Source organism: Calonectris borealis, chromosome 5 (assembly GCF_964195595.1).
Source record: "Calonectris borealis chromosome 5, bCalBor7.hap1.2, whole genome shotgun sequence".
Classification (NCBI taxonomy): Eukaryota; Metazoa; Chordata; class Aves; order Procellariiformes; family Procellariidae; genus Calonectris; species Calonectris borealis.
The window spans coordinates 41,503,478-41,530,574 of record NC_134316.1 but is presented as its reverse complement, the minus strand read 5'-3'; the positions used below and the strand labels follow the sequence as shown (position 1 = coordinate 41,530,574).

The 27,097-nt window shown below is 36.8% G+C and overlaps 1 protein-coding gene across 13 annotated transcripts in view; it reads right to left on the bottom strand.

Annotated features, from left to right (window-relative positions):
- Positions 1-27,097, bottom strand: part of UBR1 (ubiquitin protein ligase E3 component n-recognin 1) — a 79,101-nt gene that overhangs the window by 26,453 nt on the left and 25,551 nt on the right. For 9 of the 13 annotated variants that reach the window (XR_012673933.1, XM_075152027.1, XM_075152035.1 and 6 more), the window contains 23 exons: positions 25,671-25,812; positions 23,998-24,060; positions 23,565-23,688; positions 21,457-21,564; positions 20,907-20,995; positions 20,005-20,103; positions 19,179-19,336; positions 18,448-18,547; positions 18,020-18,148; positions 17,034-17,214; positions 16,026-16,087; positions 15,690-15,800; positions 14,689-14,754; positions 14,412-14,513; positions 13,751-13,814; positions 13,192-13,316; positions 12,077-12,129; positions 10,943-11,045; positions 10,377-10,425; positions 5,173-5,327; positions 4,126-4,225; positions 2,276-2,385; positions 903-992 (listed from right to left, as the gene is read on the bottom strand). Coding sequence is in view for 12 of the 13 variants with exons in the window: in XM_075152027.1 (XP_075008128.1) it covers positions 903-992; positions 2,276-2,385; positions 4,126-4,225; positions 5,173-5,327; positions 10,377-10,425; positions 10,943-11,045; positions 12,077-12,129; positions 13,192-13,316; positions 13,751-13,814; positions 14,412-14,513; positions 14,689-14,754; positions 15,690-15,800; positions 16,026-16,087; positions 17,034-17,214; positions 18,020-18,148; positions 18,448-18,547; positions 19,179-19,336; positions 20,005-20,103; positions 20,907-20,995; positions 21,457-21,564; positions 23,565-23,688; positions 23,998-24,060; positions 25,671-25,812 (2,383 nt within the window). In the remaining variant the exon portion in view is untranslated. The remainder of the gene's footprint in view (positions 1-902; positions 993-2,275; positions 2,386-4,125; positions 4,226-5,172; positions 5,328-10,376; positions 10,426-10,942; positions 11,046-12,076; positions 12,130-13,191; positions 13,317-13,750; positions 13,815-14,411; positions 14,514-14,688; positions 14,755-15,689; positions 15,801-16,025; positions 16,088-17,033; positions 17,215-18,019; positions 18,149-18,447; positions 18,548-19,178; positions 19,337-20,004; positions 20,104-20,906; positions 20,996-21,456; positions 21,565-23,564; positions 23,689-23,997; positions 24,061-25,670; positions 25,813-27,097) is intronic. The other 4 variants (XM_075152028.1, XM_075152026.1, XM_075152030.1 and 1 more) reach the window with 1 other exon arrangement.

Sequence of the window (27,097 nt, the reverse complement as noted above, 5' to 3'; positions counted from 1 at the left end):
CATTGCTTCCATTCACGATATCATTACTTTTTGAGGAAATGAAACAACAACAAATTGCTCCACAAGGAGTGGAACTTAAGAGTCTCATTTCTTACTGGCTTTTGTATTTTGTTCCCTTACCTTACCAGATATCATATGACACCTTTCTCAAAAAAGAAACACGGCATATGCTGTGATAAGTTTAGAGCTATGCACGCAATGACTAGCCAAAAGATTGCTTGGCAGCACGCTGTTGCCAAACAGAATGTGTAAGAGCAAACTGGCCCGTCTTTGCACACTGTCTAAGGGTAATCAGATTCTTCTTTTCTATTCAACTGTCAATTTAAAAAAAAAAAAACAAACAAAACAAAAACAAAAACCTCATGCGACTGCAGTAATCTTTGAAATCTCCATTTCACTGTGTCATTTGACCACTGGATTCAAAAGTTATTTTGAGGGAAGGAGGTAGAGACTGATAAATCACCTAAGCCTGATGTCTTTATACAATCAAGGCAAAGCAGATTAACCTCTTAGTAGGTCACGTAAATTACAAGACATCATTTTAAGTGGATTTGTATTTCTAATTATTGCATAATGACAACATAATAGAAAATGGTCAAATCATAAAGATAAGAAACGGAGAAATGAACACAAATTACTTCTTCACCCCCCTCAGTTGTTTCACTTAACTTGGAAGTACAACCAAAACCACATTAGCTGCTGATAGTTCCATGGAACATACTTAGCATAAGTTTATTAAAAATATTAATCTTGGAACATAAATCCTATTTGTAAGCAATATATTAGAAATTAGTATTTTAAAAGTTATCATTAAGTAACAATAAATTTAGGCACCTTTTTGAAAACAGCCATTCAAAACATTAAATACAAGGCTTCCATTGAACATTTTTTTTTATTATTACCTCATCACTTTTTGTAGCTTCTGAGCCTGATGTAGCTGCTACTGTTGTCAAACTAGATTTTTCCCTCAATCTTTTCACTGTGTCAAACATCTAGGAATAGAGACTTAGATGTTAAAAATAAAATGCAACTTGGCTCTTATTACAATATAGACAGAATTAAAGCTCTTTAGTTTCACATTATTTTCAGATTTGCAAATGGATGAAACCAACTGCCATACTCCTAAATAACAAAAACATCTAACCAAGACCGTATGTACACTCCTGTTAACACTGTTGTGTCTGTATCCTAAACCTGATAAGCACTGCTCAGTATGAAGGAAAGTGAAATTCTTCCAAATTTTCCAGTCTTCTAGCACTAATACTGTTAAGCAGCTAAAGCATCTGTACTTCAGAAGAATGGACAGAGACTGCTAGCTTATTTCAAGTAGGCGAGATGTGGATCATCCCATGGAAATAATCACTAAAATAATGCAAAAACCTATACATCTGGAACAGAAAGCTTTCCAGCATATGCCCAATTAGTTAAAACTGAGCCTTTAATTTTCATTTACTACTTTCTTCAGCTATCTTTACTTTAATAAGCATCTTGAAGTTTTGATAATATTAAATATTCTATATTTGCTATACATATCATTAAAAAGTTAAATATACTTTTTAAAGTACATTTTTTACTTTTGCCCTTAGAATTTTAGAAGAAGAACTTCTCAAAAAAATCTTTCAAACTTATCTCCCTAATGCACCAGGATAGTCCAATTTTAGTAGCTGAGAATAGTTTTGGAACCCTACTATGGATTCTTACTCTCTTTTCCAAGAGCACTGTCTTCTATGTTTGCCACCTAAAGCAACAAGCCCAAAATGGAACAGGACAGTAGTACTCCTGCTATGCAGAAGCAGCAGCCTCCTACATTAGAGAAGGTGTCACAGCTCTAGAAGTTTTTCCCATCTCTTACTGGATAATGGCAGGGAGTTGGATGGAAAAATTCCATAGGTCAAAGTACAATGTGGCCATTAGTCAGGTCCATATGACTCAAGTCTTAATACAAGCAGTCTCTAAAATGCTTTCCCAATTAATAAACTTTTATTTATCACTTGCTGTTATTTTGCAAGAGAAATATGAGGAATAAAGTTTATGTATAAAAATGTCTTTACTGGAATGACTTATTCAAGCAAAAATTGACCCAATACTTGAAAGTAGCAATAGCAAGTACAATGACTTGTAAGTGTTAACGCAGTATTCAAGAAACCATCTCGTCTGGGGGAAAAAATGTTCCAATAGATTAAGTTTCTCAAGAAATCATTGCAGCTGTAAACATGTAGGAATCATAACATCTTTCATAAAAATTTTCTAAAATACTTATCTCCCCCTTGTGTACCTGCAGTATCCAATTGACTGTGTCCTTCTGTGCCTCTAACTGAGGAACTCTCTTTAATTTTTCCAGAAGCATTAACACATTCACAGCATTCAAGGCCGAACTTCCCATTCCTTTACAAAGCAGAGAAAAATAGAAAAGCGTGGGTCTTCAGGGAAAAAAAAACTCAACATTTTATGTATTTACAACCATGGACATGCCTTAAAATATTGCTAATTATATAACACACATACATGAACACAACTTCCGTAGTTACATTTCCATTTTAATCTCATCTGTTTATTCCAGTTAAATGTAGTATAATCCTTCCCCCTTGTAGATCAATAATTTTTGCTACTTCCAAGAGCAGAAGTACAGACAAAAACAGAATTGCCTTTTGCTTCAAGGAGAAGCAGTAAAGCTCTTATAGCTTACGTAAGTTTGCTAACAGCTCAGTGTGCACAGGTTTGTTTCTATCACAAAAACTATAATAATTACAATAATTATTTGCTTCCTCACACCTTGGTAACAGCTGATAACGTTCTAGGCCATTCTCTAACACAAGCATGCTTTAAAATTGAGACCATTCTCTTCAATTATATTTCTTTTGCAGCACTTTCCATTTGAAATTAACTTGCACAATTTAGAAGTGGAACAAATATATTACAAAAAAAATTTAACCTTTTTTTTTTTAAAATCACTTCTCAATAAGAGTTTTCTTACAAAAATACTGATTATTTTTGCATCCCTTATGTATTAATGGGTCTTTGGTTTTCCTGGTTATGCAAATCTAAAGCTGGCAAAGAATTCTCTAACATCTCAACTGCAATTACTTTTAGTGTATTCCTACATGAAGCTTCTTAAACAGAAATATGTTCCGTGTGATGATAATATTTCTCCTTGCTCAAAAAGAAGAAAAAATTAAAAATAAAAAAACAACGTGAAATGGGAGTGATTTTCAAACTCAGTGACACCTCTTTACACAACAAAAAAAAAAACTAAAAAAAGGCAGTTCAGCAGCTTTATGTATTTATTTATTTATGTAGGAGGTATTTAAAAGACGTGTAGATGTGGTGCTTAGGGACATGTTTTAGTGGTGGACTTGGCAGTGCTAGGTTAACGGTGGGACTCTATGATCTTAAAGGTCTTTTCCAACCTAAACAATTCTATGATTCTATGATTTTACTTCACAATTCTTATCTTTGTTTCATTTCTCAAGTAACAATAATGTTTAGCTTGATAATGGATTTTTTTTTTTTAATTTATTCTTACACAGTGAAGCAGAAACTCTAGATAAGATGGAAGATTATTTAGAAAATGTAGATTCCAATTCCCACTCACGAGTCTTGAATGTAAGATTAGGAAGTGCTCTGTAGGGATTTGGAAATGTAAAGAAAAAGAAAAAATAGCCACTTCATAGCCACTAAGTTTTGCTTCTATTATCACTACCATAGTAATAAATTTTAACTTGCAGGTAAATCAGTAATTGTACAGCTCAGGAGTACAAAAGATGGAGACAGTTCACTTAAATCCACTGTTATGTTTCAAGGAGTTCTTAGTTTCTATTTCAATAAAGTTCTTGCGAAGGAAGAACCATTTTCAGTTATCTAACACTAGTATTACTTTTCCATTTCTTTCCCAGGAAGAGAAGCACATCTCTTCTTCAACATATCTAGCAATTGGGAACAAAGGAAGCTAGTCCAAATCTGGCTTCTTGATTATTTTAGAAAAAAAAAAATTAGCAGGTTTTAATTCAGCAAAAAGTAAATCCTTTCTGACTAAAATCACTGAATACTTTCTTCTAGTTTGTTTTTCTCCTTACAAAATCAAGTTAGCCTAATTTACTCTGCCCTTTTAGAGAAAATGAAACATACGTGTTGCTTTGTGATAAAAATCAAAGGTTACTTCTTCTTCTGGAGACTTCTGTAACTGCTGCTTCTCTTCTAGTAACCCTAAAGAAAGGAGATGAAGCACCTAAAAAAAGAGAAAAATAGTAAATCTCATCCACTGTTAGAGGTCTGGAAAACTGGCATATAAAATAAGGATGTTTAATGTAGTTCTGTACTATATGCTGATTATATCCATGATAAAAGACAGAAATGAGGAAAACGTGCAGAAATCATACATGGAAAGTGAAATAACAATGCACAATATAATTTTCCTGCATATTACTTGCACAAAAATTAATAAACTTGCACACGCTTTACATTAGTAACATATGAATCTTGTCATTTTGCTGATAAAAATCTATGAATATTTGGTTAGTTCCATAATCCAGAGAGTAGCAGGTAAGGCAAGGCAATTAAATAATCTATGCACTCTAATTAACAAAACTGATTAATTCAACCAACCTGTAAATTCAGGTCCTAATCCTATAAATATTAAAAAAAAAAACCCACCACAAAAAACCCCACAAAAAACCCACTTCAACAATGTCAGTAATTCCTTTTTTTTTTTTAAAGCATAAATGTGGTAAAATGAAATGTTTACATACTTGCAAAATCATATTATTTCATGACCGAGGCCCCAAAGACATTTACATATTTGGAGACTTTGCAGCTTACAAGATGATCAAAGGGTTACTTATTTGCCCATGAAGTTTCAAGAAAAAGATGAGATAAGGAGAATTACATATTGAAACAGCTTCAGTGATGAGGCCACACAGAGGGCAAAGCAAAATAGAAAACTGACAAATATTCCCAATTTAATACTGTTGTGTTTCACATTTCTATTTTACAGTGGAGATAAATAATTAGAAATATTTTCTTTGTCCCTAAAATGTAAGAACAGGTTTGGGGACAAAAAGTAAATTCTTATCATTCAAAGTTAAAGTTTATCTTTACACATTTTGATCTTATCATAAGCATTTAACATGGTCAACACAGGAATGACCACAGGAAGAAGACCAAAGCTAACCATACCATTTGGATCATAGCTTCAGTCCACAAGTGGGTTTCCAGTTCTACTGCTCTCTGAAGAATGGTCCGCAGTATGTGCATCATAACGTCACAGTTCAGAATCCTCACTACGTTGCTGAATGCAGGACTGAAGCCTGGAGGAGGAGGTGGTGGCAATGCTAGAAAATGGAGATAGAATCATAGAATCATAGAATCATAGAATCATACAGGTTGGAAAAGACCTCTAAGATCATCGTGTCCAACCGTCAACCCAACACCACCATGCCCACTACACCATGTCCCTAAGGGCCTCATCTACACGTCTTTTAAATACCTCCAGGGATGGTGACTCCACCACTTCCCTGGGCAGCCTGTTCCAAGGCCTGACCACTCTTTCAGTAAAGAAATTTTTCCTAATGTTCAATCTAAACCTCCCTTGGCACAACTTGAGGCCATTTCCTCTTGTCCTATCGCTAGTTACTTGGGAGAAGAGACCAACACCCACCTCGCTACACCCTCCTTTCAGGTAGTTGTAGAGTGCGATGAGGTCTCCCCTCAGCCTCCTCTTCTCCAGGCTAAACAACCCCAGTTCCCTCAGCCGCTCCTCATAAGACTTGTGCTCCAGGCCCTTCACCAGCTTCGTTGCCCTCCTCTGGACGCGCTCCAGCACCTCCATGTCCTTCTTGTAGTGAGGGGCCCAAAACTGAACACAGTATTCGAGGTGCGGCCTCACCAGTGCCGAGTACAGGGGCACGATCACCTCCCTATTCCTGCTGGCCACACTATTTCTGATACAGGCCAGGATGCCGTTGGCCTTCTTGGCCACCTGAGCACACTGCCGGCTCATGTTCAGCCGGCTGTCAACCAGCACCCCCAGGTCCTTTTCCTCTGGGCAGATTTCCAGCCACTCTTCCCCAAGCCTGTAGCGTTGCCTGGGGTTGTTGTGTCCGAAGTGCAGGACCCGGCACTTGGCTTTGTTGAATCTCATACAGTTGGCCTCGGCCCATCGATCCAGCCTGTCCAGGTCCCTCTGCAGAGCCTTCCTACCCTCCAGCAGATCAACACTCCCGCCCAACTTGGTGTCGTCTGCAAACTTACTGAGGGAGCACTCGATCCCCTCGTCCAGATCATTGATGAAGATATTGAACAGGACCGGCCCCAAAACTGAGCCCTGGGGAACACCGCTCGTGACCGGCCGCCAACTGGATTTAACTCCGTTCACCACAACTCTCTGGGCTCGGCCGTCCAGCCAGTTTTTTACCCAGCGAAGAGTGTACCTGTCTAGGCCGTGAGCCGCCAGCTTCTCTAGGAGAATGCTGTGGGAGACAGTGTCAAAGGCCTTACTGAAGTCCAAGTAGACCACATCCACTGCCTTTCCCTCATCCACTAGGCGGGTCACCTGGTCATAGAAGGAGATCAGGTTGGTCAAGCAGGACCTGCCTTCCATGAACCCGTGCTGGCTGGGCCTGATCCCCTGGTTGTCCCGGACATGGCTCGTGAGCACCCTCAAAACCAACCGCTCCATGATCTTCCCCGGCACCGAGGTCAGGCTGACCGGCCTGTAGTTCCCCGGATCCTCCTTCCGGCCCTTCTTGTAGATGGGAGTCACATTGGCGAGCCTCCAGTCGTCCGGGACTTCCCCAGTTAACCAGGACTGCTGGTAAATGATGGAGAGCGGCTCGGCAAGCTCCTCCGCCAGCTCCCTCAGAACCCTCGGGTGGATCCCATCCGGCCCCATAGACTTGTGAACATCCAGGTGGCATAGCAGGTCATGAACTTCATCCTCTTGAATTATGGGGGGTTTATCCTGCTTGTCGTCCCTGTCTTCCAGCTCAGGGGGCTGAGTACCCTGAGGATAACCATTCTGACTACTAAAGACTGAGGCAAAGAAGGCGTTGAGTACCTCAGCCTTTTCCTCATCCTTGGTGGCAACGTTCCCCCCCGCATCCAATAGAGGATGGAGATTCTCCTTGGCTCTCCTTTTGTCATTAACATACTTATAAAAGCATTTTTTGTTGTCTCTCACGACAGTGGCCAGGTGGAGTTCTAGCTGGGCTTTTGCCTTTCTAATTTCCTCTCTGCACGACCTAACGCGATCCCTGTACTCTTCCTGAGTTGCCTGACCCTTCCTCCACAAGTGATAAACTCTCCTTTTTTCCCTGAGTCCCAGCCAGAGCTCCCCGTTCAGCCAGGCCGGTCGCCTTCCCCGCCCGCACTTCTTGCGGCACATGGGGACAGCCCGCTCCTGCGCCTTTAAGACTTCCTTCTTGAAGAACGTCCAGCCTTCCTGGACCCCTTTGCCCTTCAGGACCGTCTCCCAAGGGATCCTCTCGACCAGTGTCCTGAGCAGGCCAAAGTCCGCCCGCCGGAAGTCCATGGTAGCGGTTTTGCTGGCCCCCCTCTTTACTTCACCAAGTATCGAGAATTCTACCATTTCATGGTCGCTAAGCCCAAGCCGGCCTCCGACCACCACATCTCCCACCAGCCCTTCTCTGTTCGTGAACAGCAGGTCAAGCGAGGCATCTCCCCTGGTGGGCTCGCTTACCAGCTGCGTCAGGAAGTTATCCTCCACACACTCCAGGAACCTCCTCGACTGTTTCCTCTCTGCCGTGTGGTATTTCCAGCAGACATCCGGAAAGTTGAAGTCCCCCACAAGAACAAGGGCTAGCGACTGGGAGACTTCTGCCAGCCTCTGGTAGAATATTTCGTCTGCCTCCTCTTCCTGGCCAGGTGGTCTATAACAGACTCCCAGCAGGATATCTGCCTTGTTGGCCTTCCCCCTCATCCTTACCCACAAGCACTCGACCTCGTCATCACTATCATCGAGCTCTAGACAGTCGAAGCACTCCCTAACATACAGGGCTACTCCACCGCCTCTCCTTCCTCGCCTGTTCCTTCTGAAAAGCTTATAGCCGTCCATTGCAGCACTCCAATCGTGCGACTCATCCCACCACGTTTCCGTGATGGCGACTAAGTCATAGCTACCCCGCTGCACAATGGCTTCCAGCTCCTCCTGTTTGCCGCCCATGCTGCGTGCATTGGTATAGATGCACTTGAGCTGGGCTGCCGATTTCTCCCCCGACAATGGCGTGCGGACCCTAGGCTCTTCTCTAGAGAGCCTGGTTTTATCCCCGTCCCCCTTCAAATCTAGTTTAAAGCCCTCTCGATGAGCCCGGCCAACTCACACGCGAGAATCCTTTTCCCCCTGCGAGACAGCTGAACTGATGTGCAAATACATTAACAAACTGGCATCTCATCAAAGATTGCAGGCAAAAAATAGAGAGCACAAACATACTAATTCCAATGAAAGAACAACGGGACCTTTAAATTAATAAAACCATGCTCAAACACAATTGTTCACCTAAGTCAGCTTTTATCTTTAGCAAAACTAAGTATTTTTAGTAAGTTCTTATACACACATGCAAACTAAGCTAAACAATCAATCACAAGTACCTCGTTGTATTTGTAAATGCAAATTTGTAGTACTTTGCATTGCCTTATCATTTATGTATCACTAATAAACATATAGTGTTTGTGTTTTGCATCAGATATAAAGTTTTCAAGTAGTTAAACAAGAGTGAGCTGTGGATCTTCCAGAGTGTGGTGTCTCACATTATATGCCTAATGTGGCTGGAGTCTAAATTCTTCCTGCTACTGGGGCATTTCGATCATTTCTAGCTATGTACATTTTCTGAGCTAATATGGAAACTGTGTCTCACCCAGAAGCCACCTGGAATCTTGGCATCTACTAACAGCAGCTCAATTAACACCGCAGCCTTCCCCTACCTGGAAGCATTGATTTAAGTCTTCTTTTGGTACATGGATGCTTATTTTCAGAACGCTTCTATGAATGCAGTGTCTCCGAAACCATCAATCTTTTGACAATTTAGACTGAATTAATTATAAAAAGTTACTGACAAAGACAATACAGCCACATAAAAGCATATGCACGAAGTATTTGCAACAAAATGGGTAGCCTCAGGGGAATAAACATCAACGTAAACAGTTATCTTTGTATTTTGGAACTGTATTGTCTGATTACATGAATGTGAGTTTCTGACAGTTACATCTAAATATTTGCAATTTAACTATTTTTTAAAAGTTCTACAAAATAAATGTCCCTGCTAACATTTTCAGTTGCTAAAGTGAACGGGGCGGGGAATTAAGAAGGTACTACTGAAAGTCAACAGTATAAAATAAACAGTGGCGGAAGAAACCAAAAGATATTTTTTTCCCTCATTATTTTCCAGCTGTCATAATCTTCTGAGTTACTTACAACTGAAGGAAATTAAATTTTTTCAAAGAGAATGTGATTTCTGATTTAACTGTGTCCCTCCTAAATTACAATGCCAATTTATTCTTTTTCAGTTCCACAGTTTCTCAACTGAAAGCAACCCAAAGCAACTAAAATTTACTCAGAATGAATTTTAACCATCTTAGGTATGAAATGCTGTAGTGCCCCTAATTGTACACAAAAATCAGAGTATGCTTTAGAGTAGGAAGTAAAGATTAAGGTATCCAACTGAAAGGGCAATCTGGGAAGAGAAAAATAATTATATCTGTTGCAACTCACAAAAGCAAGTGATAATTGATTTTATTAAATTGTTCATTGTACTTATTCGTTAAGCTTACAAAGTCTTCCCGAAATCAACTCAATTAACACTTGTGACTTGAATGGGTAAAAGTAAACTCAAAAGGGAAATAACATTTGTGTTACAAAAGAAACACGGGGGTTTATTATTATATGTACTTGCAGTGTCTAAAAAAGAAAATTTTGATTTATAAAACTTAAGTCTCAGGCTACTTACAGAACAGATATGAGCACTAGTTCCTGCAGCAACCTTCTCCACATGGCATTATTATGTCTCAACATTGCACTAGAGAAGCTACTCACAAAAAAAAAAAAAACTTTTGCCTCCTAGTCACTCCACCACAAAAACCTCTGAATTGTTCATTTTGTCAATGGGTACTATGCCATGTTTGTTTGTCTACATGGAAATTAAACTAAAAATTCCAAAACTCCTATCTTTGTGTTAAAAAAAAGGAAAAAAAAGAGAAAAGAAATGTCAGGTGTTAATTAATTACAATTACTACAAATCACAACAAATTTAGTATGAACTCAACTATCCATGATTAAGTCACAAGACATCTCCCAAAGCTCATTTTATATGCACGACATACACTACTGAATTATCACATTTGTTGAGTCATCAGTTTCAAATTTTTACCTTCGTCTCTGTTTTCTTGCTTTCTTCTTTTCTTTTGTGTATGTTCAGCCTACAGAAAAAGTAATTGTTATATCAGCATCTCTACAGAAGTATGCAATGAAACAATGAGAAACCCTAAACTAGAAATGTGGCAAGGTACATAGTCAATACGTGGTCGTGTAACTAGAATCTTGTCTGAAATATGTTTAACAATATTGCATGTTGCATTTCAATTTGTAGTACAGATAAATAATTGGACATATTTGCTTCCTCAATAAGAGTTATAAAAGCAAAGTTTGGGGGTTTCCAGTTCAAAGATAATTCTTATCATATTTTGTTCTTAGCATAAACAGTTAACAGAGTTAATACAGAAGTCAACATAGGGAAAATACTAATGCAAACCATACCACCTCAATTTGTATTAACAATCTTAATTTCACTAGAAGTTTAGTTTTCAAAATACCTGCGTATACTCTTTACTGAATCAGTTTCTTTAGGTTCTATTAATTCCTTTGATTCAGCAAAATTCTTTAGACATAAGTATGTACTATTTTTTAACCTTTGAGAGTGAATCTTACACTGCTTACCTTGCTGTGCTGGGTCTTAGTATAGTGATAAAAGAACATATTGAACTCCTTCAAGCATTCATCTTTCAGTTCATAAACACCATGGCCAGACACACCCGGTTTCCTTACAGAGAAATATTTCATGACATACAGATTAATAACGTATGTTCAGCACATCTTTGAATGTAAACAAACCAGTAACACAATTTATGTTCTAAGGAAATGCTAATAAGAAGTGGAATAGTGATGGTTGCTCCATTAACTTATAAAGAGCATAGAGTGAGTACAGTTATCAGTCTTAAATTTTCAAGACTGTTTACTACTGTAAATCACACCCAGCAGCAAAATATTTCTAGTCTATACCATCTACAGCACACCATATAGCCTCTGACAGGTAAATTCTTTTTAACTTTATGGCTTAGAATTTCAGACATTGGATGTTATTGTATAAAATTCATTACTTTCTTTAACCAAGGTACAAAACAAGTAATACAAACAGCTACTTTCCAGCCAGTGAGATTTTCTGAACCTTCCACATAATTCCCAAAGCAAAATTCCTAGGTACACCTATAGTTGCCCTTGACTAAACATAAACAAGCGAGCCACATGAAATTTAAAATAAGGTATACTAAAATAATTAAAACTACAAGACATTTTTGTGACAAACATAGCAGACATTTGAACTAGTTTTTCTCAACTGCTACAACTGATTGTTCTATATTTGCACATATATATATATATAATGTCAAAAAGAAAAAATTAACTCCCATCTGAAAGTTACAGCGAGTTAGCAACTAAATAACATCTAAACCAATGATTAGGTGGTGATTGTCAAAGGTACAATGAGTTGTTAAGGTTCCCAACCATCTTTGAAATAAAATGATTTTTTGAAGACTTTCCACTAGGACTTGAGATTACTAAACTGCTGAGACGCCTCAAACTGAATTTGAAGAAAAGGGGGGCAAAAGGAAAGAAGCAGCAGCTTCAGATATTCCAGGCACTTTTCTTTCCTATGCATATTTGAAAGACTATATATATCAAGACAGCAAAATATTAGTTGAACAGAGACTGTGCAGTGCAGCTTGTTTAACCCATATAATCTAAGAGATCTTATTTCACATTCAAGCTACTTATAAAACAATATTAAGAACTTACTTAAATGTAGCCACTTTATCAATTACACTCTCCAAGCCAGTTTCATTGTTCTCCTGGTAAAAAAATTAGTTTAGGATAAATATATCTTTGGTATTATGCTACGTGTAACAAAAATAGACATACAGATTTAGATCAATTCCCTAATTCATGAATTAATGTATTTTGCCCACTGTTATTCAGAAAGCAGATATTCATAATTGACAAGGAAGTACCAACAACAGATAATACTGTCATTTAATCATGTAAATTTTTATTTATAACAGAGCTGATCTCCAGAAAGAGAGCAGTGCCTTACCCAACCTCAATGGAGGGAAAAACAGAGTTTTAGTCTCTTAAAACAGTGAATGTGGATCACTCATTATTGGTTTCTGATAATATTCCAGGCTATTTAATTTACAATAAAACTGAAGTTTTTTGCACTGATTACCAGCCCTGAAAACTTGCACAGGCTATAAAATCTAATCCACATCCCTCTCCTTTGCTTGAATTTTCAACAGTTGGAATAGAATGGCAGGGAAATCTGTGCTTTCAAATAGACCTGTACAATACTTGACTTCCAATGGATCTGCACAGTGATCAAAAGTGATTACGTGATCAAAATTACAGGATCAAATTTATTGATGGTACACAGGGCAGAATGGAATCCAGCTGCATGGTCCTACAGGGCCGAAAAAGAAACTTCAAAACTTTTCTTTTCAAAACTTTTCTTTTTAAATCTAGGAGAACTACAGATGAATATTCTAGACTAGGGTAGATTCTTACTTTTACCTTTACTCTTGCAACGAAAAAGCCTGCAAGTATTATAAAATGTTTGTTATGTCCAGTTATATGGCACTCAAAAGTTTAGTATGAGATTAAATTCCACCTCTTCATCAAGAAGCACAATCCCCATACAAGCCTTTTCAGATTAGAGCATACTTGAATCCATTACATTTACCTTTACATCAGTAAGGTATGTAATGCTTTGTCACGCTATTTTGTAATTCTGAAACCAACATTTGAGTTTTATATCAGAAATAAAATGCTTCCATATAAAGATATGGAAGCTAAAGAAGAAAAAGACATAAACCAAGAGAAAGTAAATTAAGGAAAAATGTAAATAAACCAGGACTCACATTTTCAGGCAAGGACTTGGTAATTGCACTGTGAGCCATTGGTTCAATACATAGCAGATGGATGATTTCTCTCATGATAACATCTTCTTTTGTCACATTACTCACTCCAGGCACATATCTTTCCCCTACCAGAGTGAATCAAAAGGAGAAGAATGGCAAATATGACAGTTATAAAGCAATTCTGAATTGTAATGCTATTGTAGAGATAATGCTATTGCTGGGATATTTCATAGTATAAATTTGCATTCGCCAGAAACCTATCCCAAGTGTCTGAGAGGAAAAATGTTTTTTAGCCTAGCTTCCTAACAAAATGGGCTGAGATGGAGTTTCTCTTCATATTCTACTTTAATAGCTAATTATGAAGTTATCCAACAGCTTTTTTCACTATGCAAACCCTGTTGCTTCCGGTTGACAAATACTTGTGTAATCGAACCATCTATTTAAAATAGGCATTCTCCAGTACCCTCTCCATACCATCTATGTTAAAAAAAGTCATCAAGCCTGTTTTGTCAAATTGTAATAATCCATTACTACAACAATAGAGAGAAATTAAACTTACCGACAACATAGATGAGAATCTGTAGCATCTCTTCTATTAACACGTTACATTGTTTGATCAAATCCTACAAGAATTAGAGAAACCAATTTTTAAAAAAAACCAAGCAGGAAAAATCCATCAAATTACACTGAGCTCAGCCTTCAGATGCACTACTTCGCTGAAGCACTGTACTGCAAGAAGAAACCTCCATTCTAACAAGCTGGAAAAAATGCCTGCACTTGCAGAGAAGATATTATTCTGCAATTGAAGTGCAAGATTCACATGCAGGAAAAGAAACAGCAGCAAAAAATGTAACCTAAATGAAGGGTTATATGAAAGTTCAAGCCTCAAGAAGTAGCACAACAATCCAAGAAACTCCCAGCCAAAATAAGAACACATAATATGGCTTAAGAGACATAGAAATTTTATAGAGGTCATTTATATGGATTTTGGTAGATGCCCTACCAAATAAAGGGCAAAGAGGGCAAAACCTGTTTGCTAATTTTGAGTAAACCGCTACAAATTCCGAACACAAAATCATTTATCTAACCACTAGGTCCTGTGTTGACTGACTTTTAGTATGGTCATAAAAATGCAGTTATCAACTGTAGCTAGTTTTTCTTATTAATGTTCCATAAACTCAAAGCAAACAAATTAATCAGCAGAAATACTTGCCACTTACCTGATCTTTGGTGGGCTTCATCTTTTTGAAAGCATCAGCAAGCTCATATCTCTGCAGTATCAGCAGGAGGAACTGGTTTGGATCCATAAGAGATGCACCTATCTATCAAAAAAACAAAACTAATATGAACATCAGTTACTATTACAGTTCTTCATAAGTTATGAAAAATACTCATTAGCCAAGAAAAAAATTTAAAATCATATAAATTTGATTAACATTAAAAGAAATTCCATGAAAATTTTATGAATCAAGGAAGCAAGCATTCAGAACATTCTACCTGGAGCATGATGATGTCTTTGTCATACATCTCTTCTCTACATTTAACATCTTGATAATAGAATACCTGAGAAACAGGAAAACAAAATTTAAATAGAGAAGTCATGTAAAGTAAATGCACTATCAAAGGTGCAGTTGATATCTGAGGCTTTTTTAAACTGTACAGCACCTTTATTGAGTAAGGGAAAGTCCGGTATTTCTTTCAAAACAAATGTGTACTTCGATGGAAGTCAGAAATGTTTTTTCACCTATCCAGAGAAAGTCTATGCCTTACTTCTTCACACCCCCTTCCAAGAAAACATATTTCTAATGGCTGCTACTGATTAAATTCAAAATATGCTCCTTTTCCTACCCCAGTTCTCAGAGAGACAATTCTACAGGGGGCTACCAATATTTACTTTGATTTCACCAAAGGGTCCCGTGAAAGGTAAACACAGAGAATTTCTGCCATCAGAGGAAAAAAAAAAGTGAAGCCAAAGCAGGCAAAATACAAGTACTTAAGGGTAGACTCTTACTTTTACCATTACTCTTGCCACAAAAAAGCCTGCAAATATTACGAAATGTTTGTTTTGCAAGTATTACAAAAAGTTTAGTATGAGATTAAAATAGTTTAACTTTTGCATATGATTACCATACGCTAAGAGATTCTTCTAACATTTTATGTTATAAGCAACAGTACTAACAGTACTTATGCAGTGATTTCTTTATCAGATCTGAAAGTAGTTTACAGTAGACGTCAGTTACATTAATACCATTTCACAGAGTCAGAACCAGTCATGAGAGAGATGACAATACTTGACTAATACAGGGAGGCAAGCCATTGATGAAGCTGGAAATAAAACCAAGTCATCTAAATTCCCACCTAGAAGCTGTTCTACCTAGTGAAGGAGTGACCCCCATGACCTCTTTCTGCACTGGATGAAACCACCACTGGGAGCATTACTGAGAAACACTTGCATACACCATTAGGACCAACTCACTACTGAATATTGTAGGGAGTACCTGGCTTATCAGGGAGAGCCCATTCCTTCTCCACATCTCTGCAGCAACCTGAGCAACCAAGACAAGACATCGCAAAGGATATTCTACTAGCAGCTCCACTTGAAATTCTTCCTAGAATTTAAAAAAAAGAAAAAATTTAAAAAAAGAAAAAAATCAAGCAAGAATAAATCTGATTTTAAAAGTATAAGTCCTAATGAACAAAGACACATTGACAGCTGCAAAATAACTTCTGTGTGTGCCATGAAAGTTACAGGATATAATTTTAGGCTTTTTCCTTCCCAGAGTATAAATCACAAAAAGCATTTGGCGGGGGTGGGGAGAAAGGGGAAATCTTACAGGAGAAACAAACTCATGCAATCTTGAGATGGTTCCAGTCTTGCTTAATCGTACATGAAGACCTACAAAACCAATTGAAAAAAAATTAGAAAATAAATCAATATCAGTAAAGTTTCTCCTCCAACCCATTCTAAATGTTAGCTACATCATCTACAACTCTGAGAATTACAGAAAAAAAGTCAAAGTTTATTTAGGAAAGACTTGTTACTTTCTTTCTCTCTCTCTTTTTTTTTTTTTTTTAAGAAGATCTATTATTTTATCACAACAGTTCTTACCAGTCTTACAATCCATTATTTTATGAATAAATCTATTCATTTAATTAATTCATTAAAACCATTTAAACTGAGATGCTAAATAGTTTTAGCAAAATTTTAATTTTGCATTTAAATCGTATGTCAGGAATAATTGAACTTCAAGATTACAAGGCTTAACAGATGGTATCTTGGTATCAAATGATGTGATAAAGAATCTACAGCTTAATAATAGCATATGATTTCATTTGTATTCTAGAGGAAGTGGCGATCACCCACTGCTGTGGTCCTTTGTATTCTGACTGGAAGTCTGTCCTGGCATGCTGCAAACATATGTCTTTTAGGAGGAGCATTTAAACAGTCCTAAGATATATGTGGCTGGAAAATAAATTTGAGATACAGTAATAGTGAACAGTCATTTAGGCAAAACAGGTAGAAATAGAAACAGAACCATATAAATTCAAATAGTCCAGAGAAAACTGAAGATTTCATTAAAATATGAAACTTTTCCTTCTCGCCTGACTTTCTTATCTCTCTCCTGTTTAAAAAATGTCCTCCAACCTCCATGGCAAATGGTTTTTTGAGAAAAACTTTCCCTTAGGGGGACATCTAGGGAACAGGGTTGTCTGATCATGAGAACGTCAGAAAGTCAGAGAGCAACTGATCTGTGAAGCACTTAATCTAAATGCTTTCTAGAGTAAAGAGATGGATGATAAACATAATTCAAATAGCAATCAAAACAAAACATATCACCTACCAGCAAGAGTCCTAGACAGTGGTAAATGTATGCTGACAGGATCTGCAGACACTCTGTAAGGTCTGCTCTCCAGAGTATGGCCACACAAGTGAAACACTGTCTTTTCCCGTGAGCGGCCATTTGTGCTGCACCTCATTACAGCTTTATGACATTCGCTGTAGGCCTTGAGCAACAGCTCTTCCTAAAATTTAAAATAAATGCATAGTGTTATATTTTAAAATCATATATATGCACTAAAATTCCTCACTTGTTTTTTCTGACAGCATAAACAGTTACTAAAAATCCACAATATAGTTAATACTCTGTTTCTTAATACTGAGAAGTACTGGACTGGAGCAGTGGAGTATCCACTAAAGCTAACTGAGAATATGCTTCTGTTCAGAAAAGCTGCTCTGTCAAACGCTCTAAAATCTATGTGCTTATTTAAGCTGCAATATTTTAATATTTTGCATAGTTTGCACCCCAAATTGGATCAAGAAGCTCCTGCTGTAGTTCTTCCTTTCTCCCCCTACTGAAAAAAGAAGATAAATCCACTTCAAAATATCTTTAAGTTAACAAATTGTACAATTTCCTCCTTTCCCCCAGCATAGGGATAAGCTCCAGCACTGATTAAAACTATTTACAGTTCAATTACCCAATTAGCACAAAGTTTCTGCAGTCCACTTTTGCAATTGAAAATGAACACCATGTGCTTAAAACTTGACAGTGATACCATGAACTTAATTCTCAAAATCTTCAACTATGAGCATATTCTATCTTTATGATTTGCCTGGCACCCTGTGCAGCTTTGTCAACTAGAAGATTATATTCTTCTGAGATCCCTTCTCTCTTTGTCACACCACAGATTAATTCTTTCAGACTCATTTTTTGTGGAGATCTGTATTGAACAATAGTGAGCCTTTTTTAAAAAGCTGCCATTTAAAAAGCACTCAGGAATATTCACAAAAGGCACGCATGTAAGAATCCCAGACAATTGATATACTTACGTCACAGGCACACCACTCCTGGAACATCAGAAGAATGTTCTTGAGCTGCATCTGTATAGCAATAGCTGCTTCCCAGTCAGGGTCCACCTCAATGTGCTGACCAATCTGTCTTTTTATCTCCTCCATTCCCTGAAATGGAGATACCACAAAATACTCAAATTAAATCAGTGATCACAGGCTTAAAACAACACAAAATCCCATAAGCAAATGGTAAAATATAGGTTGTTCAGATACATGTAGTAAAATTGATGAATATTATAAAGTAAACATTACATTTTCACCCACTCAAGACAGGGATTGAAGAACGTACCACCTTAATTGGATCTTTATATCCACAATATTGCTATGGACAAAAAGATGACCAAACAAAAGTGCTCTAATATATTTATAACAGCATATTAGAAAGAAATTATTTAAATATGTTGTACCTGCATGCAAGTTAGAATCCTTAGGAAAGAAACAAATCCTTCTAAAAACCGCTCCCTCAGACGGTCTGTCCATAATGTAGGCTTGCTGACTAAGACATACCTGTCCCCAAAGAAAACATTATCATCTTTTGCTCAGACTTCTCTTCTGCTTATGCTTGCATTTAAAGTGTTCTTTGTATTAAAATAATCAACTGCATCATCACATTACACCACCCTCCCCATCTCAAACTCCTCTTAAAATTTTCATCAAACACTGGAGTTGCCTGGTGCGACTCCATTCGAAATTAACAGATTTTATTTTTTAAAATTCCAAGGTATTTGGGGTAGTTTGCTTTTACATTATTCAGTTTATTAGAGTAATTTGGGACCTGTAAGAGTGGAAAATGCCATGCAGGTGAGAATTATACAGCTCTCCCAGAATGATAATGAATAGAAGCCAAATTTCCCATACTGCCTTACAGTAGATATATTTTGTTTATTAATGCAATTGTTATATGGAATGATATCAGTGAAAATCATCAAAAATTGTCTTTATAGAATATAATTTTGGTATTTGAAAATTTTAAGTTTCCACTGAAAAATAAAACATTAAAGTTTCATGTGTGTTTTTTGAAGGGTTTGCTTTAAAAACTGTTTTAAAAGCAGTTTTATCATCAGATTCCTGAATTGAAACTCCTCATCCTACTGCCAATTTTTTAAGAACTGCTCTAGTTTCTCAGCTTTACACTTACCTGAGGTCATATATTACTGCATATACCCGATTCAGTTTATCCTGACTGTAACCTTGGAAGTTGAACTTGTCATTTTTGTCTAGGTACTCTGGAAGCACTTCTAGCAGTGTCTCTGTAATGGTGGTGATTACATTTTGCTCTTCAATAAGATGTCGGGCCTGCAAGAAGAAAATTTAAAAATTTTCTTCCTATTTTTGTTGAAGAGAACTGTCAAAATAATTTTTGCTTTGAATCCAGTCTTTTTGATTAGAAATTATTTTAAGCATTTGTAAAGAGTCCAAGCTACAAAAACTCCCATAGTGTTTATTATGAACACAATTTCTATAAACTTAGCATGTTTGTTCATTCTGACAGTTTCAATGTAACAGACGTACTATTTTTTCTAGAAAGATGATGTAGAAAAGGACTTTCACATCAGTATTTCAGGCAAGAAACCAGAAAAACGTACAGGTATACTTTTCTCCCCCCACATGATTTAACATATTTCATCCACACAAAAAGACAGTTAACCCTTTTTTTGCCCCTCCCCCCCAAGTTTTTAAAGTTATATAAGAAGATAAATGTGAACAGTAAATGAGAAAGTTAATGCAGAGAACGATGCTCCCTAAAACTTTTACTTATTTACATTCCCTCTACCTTCTGTAATGAATTTTCACATAAACGCAAGCTCCTGCTTTCATATTGGCCTTAACAAATCTCTAAATCATTCATTTTCAACTCAGCAATGCATAAAGACTCTCTGCCAAGTACAGCAGTGTGCAAAGGTGGTACTGCTAGCAATTCTCAGATTTATTTTACATTCTTAGTGGAGACAGGCTGTACATACCAGAGTAGGTACAGTGAACATCTGAACTGAGAGTGCTGTCACAGAGAGAACTCTGTCATGATCATCACTGATGTATTCTTTTTGTAATGCCTTGTAATACTAGGAAAAGAGAATATTGGGAAAATTAGATAAATAAAACAAGTGTTAAGTAAAAAAAATTTTTTTTTTGCAAGAATCACATCTCAATGTCCTTCTTCCTTTCTAATAGAAGCAGTTCAAACAACAAAAATGGCATAATGTCCTCAATGCACCAAAACAATTAAATGTGCTCCACTGCCTTAATACTGAAGATAAGCACAAATTTAACTGTTCTGCCAGACTCGAACCAAAATATTTTTTTCTCCTACAACCTATCTTCCCCAAGAAAAGAAATTAAATATCTGAAAAAAGGATCAATAAAGACATTAACTTATTATAAAACAAGACTTCCTTGAACTGCATGGATAGTTATTCCACAGCTGTCTATAAAAGATGCGTACATTGAGTAATGTAAGTCTTTATTTGCTTTGTTTCAGTCCAGAGAAAACCATGAAGTGTCAGTCACCTTTAACCAGGATTAAAAAGTCTCACCCTAAAACAAAAAACACTTAATTTTATGTTTTGTTTATTTCTTAACTATTGTATCTAATTTTTAAAAAGACAGTTTCAGTTGCAGTTCATCTGCTATTTCTAAAGATACACAGAATACTAACAATACTGCATTCAAAATGAGCATACATACCTACATGATTATAAGGAACAAATCAATGACACTGGAATTAATACACTCTATAAAGGCTGAGCTAGTTGTTGAAGCTCTGCTTGTTGAAAACTCATTATTTATATTGAAACAATTTTCAGGTTTGGGGAAATTTTAAAAAGGTAGTAAAAATCAATAGCATAAAAAACAAATAACCGTTTACCTTCACAAATTCCACAGCAAAAAGTTTTTTGTATTCCATTTCCATGAAAAAACTACTGAAGATAAGTTCATGAAGAACCTTCCTTGCCCCTGGGAAGAGCCAATACAATGCACGTCACTTTATTGTACTAAGATGCAGCTTTTTGTGGAAAAGAGGAACAAATTATTAAATTATAATTTTTAAAAAATCATTAAAAGCCTTTAAATGGTTACGAAGTATATGAACAAAGTAATTAATTTTTTTTTCTATTTTTAACATTTATTGGTATGTATTTAAAACACAGGGTAAGCATCAAGTCACTCATAGTCAGGCTACATCTCGTGAAAAGGTTCTTCAAAATACATAAAGCAGGAAAAATTTAGGAAGCAAACACATACCCAAAATATCAATTATATCAGCCGTAAAAACAAAGGCTGCATAAAAACTACAACATAAAAACCATAAAGAAATGTAACTCTACCTGCATAGTCCTTATTTACTTTTACACATTTGTTACGCACATGAAAAATTAATTCGCCTCTTCAATTTATAGCAACGTGGATACACAAACCTTTATGAAGTTTTGCATCCCATAGCATCAACTTGCTTATGAAGCACGGCTTTTCAGATCCAGCTTCTTCTTTGAGACATATTTGACAGAAGATCTGGCGAAAGTCACCTATAGGGATAAAACTACTCATTTGTACAAGAATGCTTTGATAATTAAATTATATGAACCAATAAAATGAGAATTACAGAATTCTGTTCTTAAAAAAAAAGAAAAAAGAAGGCACTTAAATATGAATTATTTTTTAACAGTGTTTTTTCTCAGTGAACATACTCCCACATACTCTCCCCTTACTAATTTCTTCCTGTTATTCTCACCTACTTTAATAAATCCAGTGATGCAGAAGAATATTTTAAAATGAAAAGCATTTAGACAGCTTTGCAAAGTAGATCCGTAAGAAGAGTTCACAGCACAGAAATGCACAGGCTAGGCAAGTATATGCTGGTCTGCCTTGGGCCCTGAAAGTCCGTCTTTTGTAGAATTTCAGAACATTATTTTATATTTTCTTGCACCTATCAGTAAATACAGTACTTGCTGAAGCAGTTTTGGGGATCAACATATCAGAGTCACCCACGGGTTACTAACATTCAGAAATGAGCTCTTGCATTACTAATTTCAAAAGGAAAAGTGGAGTGTCATGAATCAAGTTCCTAACAATCTGGAAATAAATAAGATTGAAAGCTTCTTGATCCGTGTTCTACCACTTGAAGTAAAACCAGGAAAAGAACAGGAACCACCAGACTACCAAAAAGTTCCAGCTGCGTACAGAACATCAGGCTCTTAAAGCTTCTACATATGGAATCCGTAAGAACAAGGACAGGAATGCTAGACTTCAATCTTTGTGCTTGAAGACTCTGATAAAACATATTAAAGTGTCAGTTAACCTATAACAATTTCCTAACCCAAAATGCTATACCCAATCAGTCACCCAGTGGGACACTCTTTTAGTTTTAGCTTATCTCATCCGCTAAAAGGGTAATGCTTAAAAACCTAAAATTTTGGGGATTTGCTGGGGCACTGACATTGACTTGTCTATACTCACACAGAGTCAACAGCTGAATAATTAGCTGTCAGTTGGTGTTTTAAATAGAGTAATCTCATAAAATTAAAAACAATAAGAAAAATTATCTAAGAAGAAAAATGTGGATAAAAATCGAAACCTTGAAATAAACCATACAGTCAAAAATTTATACCGATTAAAAGAACTGTCTGAGGAACTCAGACCAGCAAGAAAATACCATCAGTGAAATAAAGTTGAAAAGAACAGAAAGCTAAAATCTGTAAAATATTGTAAAGAATACAAAAAGGTACAATTCTGATATATGTATTTCAAGGGAAACATTGGAAAGTAAGTGTTCAGAAAAAAACAGTAAGAAAGTCACTTTATCATCCAAGCTTACAAAAGAGGCTAAGGCAGACCAACAGATTACCCTATCAAGAAGGAGGATAAGCTTAATCTATGCATATTTGTACAGTGAAAAAAAAAATTTATAATGGCTTTAGTTTGGCAAAACACAGGTATGACAAAACCCAGTAACAGAAATCAAAAGTACATTGATTCAGAAGTCTTCTTTAAAACCATGAGCATCAAACACCAGAACAATGTTTGAAAGCTTCAAATAGACTTTCCACTACTGGACAAACTTTTAAATTAAGGCTTTTGTTTGTTTTACTGACACTGTCTAATTAATCACAGCTATCAAAACTGAAGCAGGAATTAATTCAAGCAGAGGATGCATGCTTTCACTGATGGAAATGTTCTGCAGCTTTCCACCAGCACTAGGGAGAGCAGCTTTTAAGCAAAGAAGTCACTGAAATAGGGCATGTGATCCTGAAACTGAGGATAATAAAACTTCTAGAAGAACAGACAGAGCTCAAGCAGGGAAAGACATTTATTTTAGCAAGAAGGAACAGAAAAGTACTGGTATTCATAACCATACTGATGGATATCAGCACCCATACTACTGTATTATTTATTTACTGATTAGGAGGAACGTGAAAGTATTTTAATAAGGGAATATCATATATAACACTGCTAAAGACATTTTTGAGAGAACTGGTCATTCAAATACTGACATGGCATTATCGTAAAAAAAATCAGTTATGCTTACTTGAATAGCTCATGAGTTTGTTCAGCCAAGAACCAAGGCGCAAGGCAAACTTCTGGTGAGCCATAACATCCGCATGCAGAACCTCCGCATGAAGTGGTCGTTGAGAAATATTTTCAGAATGCCTCTAGGAGTCAGGTAAATATTAGTAGATATAAAATAAAGATAACATGAATTTTCATATTTGCCTTCACCACCCATTACTTCTCCCAAAACAAAAAAAGAAATCAGTTTGATGTTTTATTTCTGAAGATGTCTATCTATCTATACCAAATGTGGCGGGGTAAATTCAATTTCAAAAAGTTCACAGGCAGGTTATAAAAGCATGGAAGTACTAAGTTAAAGACTGTGCAGCAGACAAATAAGTCTTCAGTATTAATAATGATGAGGTTGATTTGTTTGTTTTTTAAATGAGAAAAATATTTTAGGAAGTTACCTTGATTTCTTCTTTTGCTTCCTGACAAGAGGCATAATGTCCTGCCTTAACAGCTCTACGACCCTGTTTAAAGAAAATATTGAGCATGAGACCAATATAAAATAAAACCAAAATATCACAAGCCTGATCCTTGCTATGTTTTTTATACATAAAAGAAAAACAGGGACCAACATCACTCATGGTGCTTTTAGACATCTAGAAGCAATTAACATAATTATCTTTAGAAAAAAGCTATTTTAATTAAATTAACAATGGAACAACAAAGTAAAGTCTGGGTATCTTAATATTATTAGATAAGGAAAATTCACGTACGCATTAAAACAGATGAGAGAGATTTCTGCAGAATACTTTAAATACAAACCACATCAACTTTCTTCCTAGCACAAAGTACACTCATCCTGAATTGCTCTTCTACAATCTTTCCTATTATTTCTTACTTCTGTATATGATATAGCAGGGTATATTATAAGCACGGGTTTGATAGCTCTTTCAATACAGCCAAGAACAGGTCCCGCTTAGACCTCAAATTCCACTCAAAGGAAATCAGAGGTATGGGCTTCCAAAACAAGTTTTCCACACAGCAGAATTTCACACAAGAAGAGAGGAAGTAGCTATATGTTATGGAACTGTTATAATTAAAACAATACAACCTAGTCCTGTGCTGTAGCAGGTGCTTTGTAAAACAAGAAGTCTGATCAACTCTGGATCTAAAATTTAGGTTTCAACCAAAAGGAACCTTCATAATGGAAACCTTTAGAAGTTACTCTATAAGCATGAATGTACATACATATTTTACAAAACCTACAACTGCAGAACAAGACTTGTAATTACATAAAACTGACACTACTAACTAAATACAACTAAACTTTTGTTATCTGAAAAAAGAGAACCACAAAAAGAAAACACAGTTTTCACAGATTAAAAAAAGGATTCTAATATTAGTAAGATGTTTTATATGTAAATATAGAACAAATACATATACAGCTATAGCAAAGTTTCTCTGTGTGCAAACACACAAGTTTTATACTTTTGTGACATAAAAAATATAGTTGCAATTAAGATAATTCAAACACTGATCATGCTTTTATTTTTCTGCAGCGGAAAAAAAAATTTACATTACTAGTGTAAGGTCTTTACATGGGACATTAGTTTGAAAAATGAAGTAGTAAAATTGTCAGGTTCATGCACACTCCTTCATGGATTCTTCCTGGTTTCATTTGCTTAATTTGAAGTTTTAAGATTTTCAAATGAAGTCTGAGCCAGAACAAGCACTAACTCCTGCAAAATGTAAGGTACATTTCTGATTAAATATAACTGAATATGCATATTGCTGACTTGTATATTTTTCAGACAAATGCTATTAAAATAAAACATCAATCTCAGCTGAGAAGAAAAAAAAAAGGTTACGAAAATATGCCAAACTTGAAAGGAGCAACTTCAGATAAAACAGCTTTTCTCTTTCTCAAGAAACTGGGTTTTTGTTCTGAAGAAAAAAATTAATACCATTTAAAAACTTTCTTCAAGCAAGTGCTGATTAACAGTTACATGCAACATGCCTTTCTCTCTCCTCAAGCTCCAGCATCCCAGAAACAAAGGTTCTATGACCAAGAGACTATAGTAGCACTTCTTAATGATTAAAAAGTTACTTTTTCCCGTATCCAGAATGCACTAACCTCTTTATCTATGGCAGTAGTATGCAACTGGGCTTCACCGAGTTCGCAGCCAAGTGCCCTTTGCAGGCTAAAGATGACATGATCGTAAGAGTGATGTTCGTCATTGAAAAGGACACAGTAGTAGCTGTCTACCTTCTCTCTACTGGGAAAAAGCCAACATATCATCATACAAATAAAAATAAAATTGTAAATAGTGTCCTATCCAATACAAGCAACAGATCACTTGATAGCTTGAGAAAAATGTCAAATACAAAAAAATTATAGAAGAAAATGTCAAAGACACACCCCCCTCACCATCTATACCAGAAAAAGCCACAGAAACCACATACCAATACAAAAGAGATTTTAAGTTATTTGATTATTCCGTTATTTCTTCCTATCTCTGCTGTTTTATAATCCCATTTGTCTTTTTAACATGACACACAACAGTCTTTTTCCATTTTCATAGAATAATTTGGGTTGGAAGGGACCTTTAAAGGTCATCTAGTCCAACCCCCCTGCAGTGAGCAGGGACATCTTCAATTAGATCAGGTTGCTCAGAGCCCCATCCATCCTGACCTTGAATGTTTCCAGGGATGGGGCATCTACCACCTCTCTGGGCAACTTGTTCCTACAGGAGTGTTTCACCACTCTCATTGTAAAAAATTTCTTCCTTATACCTAGTCTAAATCTACCCTCTTTTAGTTTAAAACCATTCCCCCTTGTCCTGTCACAACAGGGCCTGCTAAGAAGTTTGTCCCCATCTTTCTTATAAGCCCCCTTTAAGTACTGAAAGGCTGCAAGAAGGTCTCCGCGGAGCCTTCTCTTCTCCAGGCTGAATAACCCCAACTCTCTCAGCCTTTCTTCATAGGAGAGGTGTTAAATCCCTCTGATCATTTTTGCGGCCTTCTCTGGACCCGCTCCAACAGGTCCATGTCTTTCTTGTGCTGAGGGCTCCAGAGCTGGATGCAGTACTGCAGGTGGGGTCTCATCAGAGCAGAGTAGAGGGTCAGAGTCACCTCCCTCGACCTGCTGGCCACACTTCTTTTGACGTAGCCCAGGATACGGTTGGCCTTCTGGGCTGCGAGCGCATATTGCTGGCTCATGTCCAGCTTTTCATCCACCAGTATCCCCGGAGAGTAGTCCTTCTCAGCAGGGCTGCTCTCAATTCCTTCATCCCCCAGCCAGTATTGATACTGGGGGTTGCCCTGACCCAGGAGCAGGACCCTGCACTTGGCCTTGTTGAACCTCATGAGGTTCACACTGGCCCACTTCTTGAGCTTGTCCAGGTCCCTCTGGATGGCATCCTGTCCCTCAGGCATATCAACCGCACCACTCAGCTTGGCGTTGTCTGCAAACTTGCTGAGGGTGCACTTGATTCCACTGTCTATGTCATTGATGAAGATATTAAACTGGTCCCAATACAGACCCCTGAGGGACACCACTTG